General features: G+C 45.1%; 1 protein-coding gene across 1 annotated transcript in view; it reads right to left on the bottom strand.

Moving 5' to 3' along the window:
• Positions 1–6137: 6137 nt before the first annotated feature.
• Positions 6138–6838, bottom strand: part of hs3st1l1 (heparan sulfate (glucosamine) 3-O-sulfotransferase 1-like1) — a 24483-nt gene continuing 23782 nt past the window's right edge. Inside the window, exon 2 of the mRNA XM_084020962.1 lies at positions 6138–6838. This exon is cut by the window's right edge and continues 1101 nt beyond it. Coding sequence (XP_083877088.1) covers positions 6823–6838 — 16 coding nt within the window. The 3' untranslated portion in view covers positions 6138–6822.

Below are 6838 nucleotides of genomic sequence, written 5' to 3' on the forward strand. Positions count from 1 at the left end.
ATTTGTATAACGTAAATTAATGTGCTAAAAATAAGAACCTCATCCATCCTTTGAGTGGGAGAGAGAGAGAGAGAGAGAGAGAGAGCTCGAAACAATGGAAGCCAGACATGCGACGAGGGATGACTTTGAGAAATTAGCAGATTAAAAAAAAAATAAAAAATGTCACCTTCCCCCATGAAATGCTGCAACCATGAAAAAAAAGAAGTGCTACGCTAGCCAGGATCCCCGCTGACGGTGCAAGAGAGTCAAAAAGACTGACAGGCTTTGAGGGAGCTCAGAGAGACCTCCTTGTTTCTGGTCTAGTCCCTCTTGCCCCCCCTTTTCTCTGCTATACGGCTCGGAAATAGCAATTGTGTGACACTTGGCTCCTGGGGGCCCGAGCTGTTATAAGCCGGCGGTGCAATGAGATGCTTTCTGCCATGTGCACACTGACGGTTGTTGTTGTTTGGCTGTGGAGGGATCAGAGCGGGGGACTCGGGGCTCTACTGTACACCCAAAGGAGAGTGCATTTCCTATTCCGGAGTGAAATGCCTTCTGGCGCCGTTCGCCAGCCTCTTGATTTGAATAGACAAGAGCTGCTGGGGAGGATTGTAGGGATAAAAAGAGGCTGAGGGACGGGAGTGAGTCGGAGCCTCGACAACAGAGCACAGAGTCTGTATGCTGTATCAGCACTCAGACATATGGAGGAACGTGAGAGCGCCGTCGTGAGAGTGTGAAGTGACACTTAAGATGGAGGAGGAGGGGGAGGGGGGTGTTAAAACGTAGCAAGAAAGCACCACAGACATGATGTTTGAAGTGGGAGGTCTGCTTCTTTTTCTGATAGACAGTATGTAAGAAGTGGACATCGTCATGGTGACGTCACCCGTTGGTTTGTGGACTACAGGTTTGGCATTTTAGTCGTAAAATGCCAAACCTGTAGTCCAAAAGTCCAGTAGAAGGAAGTGACCATATTTGGACTGTGGAAGAGCGACGGGTGGATCTGCACCCCGAGCAGCAACCTTACTGGATCTGGATTCTGGTGATGACGCTGCTAACAAAAGTTAGCTTCATAATTCTCAACTCAACTTTACAGATAGGTGTTAAAGTCACCTTAGTAGCTAACTAGCATTGGTAGCGTGGTAGCGACCTGTCAATCAGCAGGTAAGCCCCGCCCCCTAAAGCATCTCCTGCTTTCTGATCTCTTAATGGACCATCGTTGACTAAATACTAACGTCTAAAAAACCAGACTTATTTTTGCAACCAGAGGAGTCGCCCCCTGATGGCCAGCAGAGAGAATGCAAGTTGAAGGCACTTCAGCTTTGGCTTCACTTTTCAGAACTGAATTTTGCAGCCTATTATATTGTAACGGCACTTAACGTTATGGCCGCTGGCTGCTGTTTCTATGGAGATTCAGTCGTAACACTTTAGTTGTGTAGTTGCTCAACCATCCAAAATTGGTCCAAATTATACCAATTATGCTTTCAGTTGTCTCGATCTTGTGCTTCCACCTGCCATTAGCGCTGCACTTAATAGGATTTTAAGCTTGATGATTATAAGTCGGAGTCATAGTAAACCTCACGAGTTCATGACTACGCACTTTAACCTTGTATCAAACCCAACAGGGAGACTTCCCCCTCACCACACGCCGTCTATGGAGGAAATGACTTATTTTTCGGTAACCAAAGCAACCAAAAAGCTCCCACCTCTTAAAGCAGCTCCATGCCTAAGCCATACCAACTTGTGACACCTCATCAGGGGTTGCATGTTAGCTGTGAGCAGTTCGACCAATTACCAGTCCTGTATGGGAAGGTTCTTTCTGAAAGCTGAAACCAGCCTGAGAAACATATTTTCCTTTAAAGGAGTCATAACCTGGTTTTATACGTATCCAGCCCCCCTTGGATCGCTTTGGATCAATTCGTAAAACTTATTAGAAAAAAAAAAAAAAATTTTAATCAAACATTGAGCTTGTTCTGACCCTTTTTCGTACCGCGATTTTATCACGCGAGATTACGCGCGAGGTTTTGACTGGTCCGGATGTGCATTGTATAATATGTAATGAGGCGCGCGTTGATTCGCCGCAGGAAGGACAGAGCCGGGGGGGCTTGCCTGCATGCAGACTCCAAAACATAAACAGCCCCCTGTCATGGCGCACACACTAAATGACGAACCTTACGGAATTCAGGCATTTATGTACGAACCAGAGTCGGAACCCGAACCGGAGAGTGAAGAGCCAGAGACGGTTGAAGAGACACGTTTACAGCAGGACGTCAGGTAGCGGACGGGGGGGGGGGGGGGGGGTTGGGTGGTGAAAGAGGGGTGGGCTTATGCAAGTAGCCTCCACGGTGACGTCACCGTAGGCGCAGAATCAAAATCTCGTGCTTTAGGAATGCACACCCTTGTGTGCTATTCCTGTTCGGAAAAAGAGCAGAAGCGAAAAAACGGCGCCACTTTCAAACTCCAGCCTTTCAGGCAAGTTTCAACTGAGGTCAAACACAGATATGCATGTTTTAACAAGAGAAATTGCGATTTCCTGGTGATGACTCCTTTAATGAATACGTTTCTTTCTCACCTTTATTTACTTATTAATCGTCTTTCGATTTTATACACTATATCTTTACTCTTTATACACTATATGTACTGCCATATCCAACATATTCCATCATTTTAGGTGGTTCTTCAAACCCTGCATATTCATTTTTTTTAAATTTGGTTTTTGTAGTTGTTTCGCCATTGTTGTCACGAAGTCCCTGTTTACCGTCTTCTACGTGAACTCTTTCACATTGTTTTCAGATCATGAAATTTTATTTAATTTAACTTTGGTCAAAATGTCTTATTCAGGCTTTCAGATGTACTTCGCTCCGCCCTCTCGTCTCTTGTGGTTGCAAATAGCCAAGATGGGCGACGACCAAAACCCGAGATGTCCGTGGCTAAAATGCTGCTTCTTATTTAGCCGTCAATTTCACCTTAAATGTATTTTGAGATGATGTCACGGTTAGTTGTTGAGTCCAAACACCTACCACGCTGCTAACGTAGCACGTAGGTGGCTCTCATGCCAACTAGCTCCGAAACAAGTCTCTCCATTGACTTGAGCGAGAGGTCAACTAGGAACGAGGAAAATGCACTTTATTTTAGCACCGTTCACACAGGCAGCTCTGCATACGTAGGCCTGATCTTGCCTTTTACATCCTTTTTTATTTCCATCGCCTCAAAGGAACAATCAGAAGCTTTTACGATGCAGCAGCAAGACATGTCTCTTTCTCCTCCCTTCGACCTGAATGCAGCAGCCGCCTTCCTTCCCCCCTCCTTTTTGTAAAAGACTGCCATGAGAGCGCATCAAACACATGCCCTCGGCACCCGCGGCGATGAAAAAATAAACCAACAAACAAATGAATAAGTAATCACAAAGGAGGAACACAAGGAGCCTGTAAAAATGTGTGTGAAAACACATTTATCGGTTCCTGAGCCCTTTTTTTATGTGATAATCCGACGTGTATTTTGGGAAACACGTCGGTTTCCGGGTCCCTGATCTCATTACATTTATGTTCATTGTTCTTTTTTTCCTGATAAAGCAAGATGTAAAAAAAAAAAAATAAAAAAGGGATTCAGTGGGCTGGATTTGTGTTTGTGCATTGAAGCCCACATTGTATGCGACGCTCCCCACAGGGGCTTTCTCGCGTTCAAGCAAAAAAGAAAAAGAAAAAAACACACCGTCGCTGCGAGGGGTGATGTCTTGGCTGCAACAATCAAATGAAAGTGTTTTTTTTTATTCTGCTAAAAAAAAAGGAGCCACCTTTATGTTGTTTTTAGCGACGAGAGCATCATCCAGATGGTCGCACCTGTGAGCACAGCTGCACGTTTTAATAGAGAATAGAGAAGTTCATAATCGGGTTATCTTTGAAGTCCTATAAAAAGATTGTATGATCATTAAAACAGTAAACGCTGTGTCGTTAATTACTTATTAGAGACGGAGATGCTGCACCTTTCATGAATTATAAAAAACCCGATGAAGTCCTGCAGGTGATTGAGACTCGCCCGACTCACTGACCCGAAGCCTTTATGGCGTACGTTTACCCGCCGAGCCGTGTCAGGCGACTCCCTAATGCGCGCTAAAGTTCCATTTCTGATGTCGACGCCGCGGTCATCAATTCCCATCAAGGACGCCGCTCCGTAATAGATTTGTATGGCGTGAATACAGCGACCGTTAAGTTCGCAAAAAAAAAAAAAAAAAGGGCTTAGCAAGCAAGCGAGCGTCTCCTCGCTGGCTTTGATTCGGCGCTAAGTGCTTCATCAATCACAATCCCAGACAGATCATTAGAGGCTTCGAGGATGACAAGAGCAGCCGAAAAAAAAACATCCGCGGCAGATTGCTCCAGACCACCCCTCAAACCTTTAATTACGCCGAGGTTGGCAGTTATCAAAGACATGCGGTGATAAGTGACTCACTGTAGCCATTAGTTAAAGCAACTTGTTAGTGTCAAGGGGGTTTTAAATGACTCGCCTTGCATGATGGGATGTCAGAACCGAAAAGCAACACGTGCTTTTTTTTCTCTGTAGAAAAAAAAAAAACCCTCAAAATGCTGGATGCTATTGTGCTAGAGCGTGCTGCACAACACGTAGTTGATTTAATAAGAGAACTTGAATTTTAGCTGTTTTTTTGGCATCAGATTTGAACCGGCAGACTGTGTAACCCAGACGGGTGCTGGAGCGAATCCCCCTGACCACGTGCTTTTAAGCAACATATTTTAGAAAAGCGAGTGTGCAGCATTTTCAGGACTCAGCAGAAATTAAATATCATATTCACAACTATGCATAACTGTATATAATCAACCTGAAATGACAAATTTTGTTTCGTTTTCCCCCCTTCATATCGACACACTGCTGTGTGTTGCTACGGTAACCCCGAACTGGCTCGACAGAGAGCCTTTCACGTTTTACGTTAACTTGAGCCGCAGAGTGAAAAACCGTGGAACCGGCAGCCTCCATCTGTAGCTTTAAATATTTTATATTCATTTTTGGTAAGGATGGCCGGGAGCGGAAGGCGAGGAGTATTCACTTGGTTGCAATCTGCAATACACCACTAAAGACACAAAAATCCTGCACACTGTCCCTTTAAAACATACAAATTCAAGCCACAGCTTGAATACTGTATTTAAATGCCTACACAACTCCATGAAAGAGTCACACTGTTGCAATGATATGAGCTTCAGGGGATTTGCTGATAAAAAAAGAGAAATCCTTCAGATTAAACAACCTATTTCCGAGTGCAGTCCCTCCGAGTCCAACATGAGACACTACGAGGCCGCCGCCGGTGTTTCCGCACAAAAACAGCAAGCAAATAAATAAAGGCTATAAATGGGGATTTGTTCGGCGTTGCCCTTTTGTCCTTCCTGCCCACCTGCTTAATGGAAACACTGTGCTGCACCGATGCAACACCTTGGGAATGACCGGTATCGTGTGTGTGTGTGTGCGACGCCGCTTGGTTGGCTTGCTGATACGTACCAGAGCAGACAGGCGGCGGCAGCCAGGGTCAGGATGTAGCTGTCGCAGGCCCTTCACCTGCATGTGCACTGACAACGGGGATGCTAGAAGAAGAGCACCGGGTCTAGACACATGTCCTCCTGAGTAACTCTGGAGTCCAGGTGCCCCCTGGTGAGCAGGAGCCAGTCAGGTCCCTGAACCGAGGTGAAGGGAGCTTCAACACACACACATATAAAAATCATCACGCAGTCTAATTATAATTGTAACCACCGCTACAAACTACTCTATTCCCATAAATATTCAACGTTTCAATACAGCCCACAGCCACATGTTGGGTTCTGGATATAGATCTGCTGGAGCATCGGGGCGACTGCACGCCTCCGGAGAGTTATTGCGCTTATTCCAGCAGACAGGAGTCGGGCAGATCACATGAAGATCAGATCCCAGCGGAGCTGTAGCTTTGGCTGCTGTTTAAAGCCTAATCAATGAGAAGAAACACGACCCCGCGCCTATCTGCCGTCGTACGGGACGGCGTGATGTTTCTGGGAAAAACTGCATCGCGGAAGATGATTCAGGGAAAGAAAGAGACGATATGTGGAGAGAGAAAACATTTGGAAATGTTTTTACAATGATTTTAATGACTCCAATTAAAATCGTTGAACGGAGCGGCGTGCGAACTGTAACAGCAGCTCCACTCTGGATGTGCAGCTTTTTATTTTTTTGCTGACGATGGAGATTTGAGTGATTTAGCTGCAGGCGCAGGCTACCTTCGATGTCCAAAGCCATTAAGTGATTCCTGTAGTACTAAAGCGGCGCTGCAGGGTTTCCCATTTCCTTGCATAAATGTCCACCTTCCCTCCACAGCAAAAAGAAAAAAAGAAAATCAAAGGATTTATTCTAATGCTGCTGCCTATCTTAGCGTGATAGAGAGAGAAACGTGCCACAATCTCTTGTTACATTTGAAAGCAGAACAATTTATTATCAAGAACAAGAATATCAAACAAGAGAGAAAGAGGGGGGAGGAAAAAAACGTCATCAGTTCCATAAACATTGTTTTTTTTGTTGCTGCAATTTGATCTATTAAACGCTTCCAGCACAGAGAGAATGACTTATTAAGCTTCAGAGATTCTTCCATTTAATCTTACGCCTCTAGTTACAGTTTTTTTTCTCTCCCTTATCGTGTAAATATAGAACCGCTCTGCTGAAACCAGAGATCACAACAGTAGTTATTAGGAGGGCTATTTCAAAGGGCTTATTTGATGTTCCGTAAAGTGCTTTACGCCTCCTCTACCCCCTTTTCTGTCCTCATCACAGACAAGGTAGTGGGGCTCTCTGGAGTCTGATTCTGTGAGGCCCGGGGGCTCCTCATTGCCAGTCGAAG

The sequence above is a fragment of the Eutrigla gurnardus genome, assembly GCF_963514095.1.
Source record: "Eutrigla gurnardus genome assembly, chromosome: 11".
Lineage (NCBI taxonomy): Eukaryota > Metazoa > Chordata > Actinopteri > Perciformes > Triglidae > Eutrigla > Eutrigla gurnardus.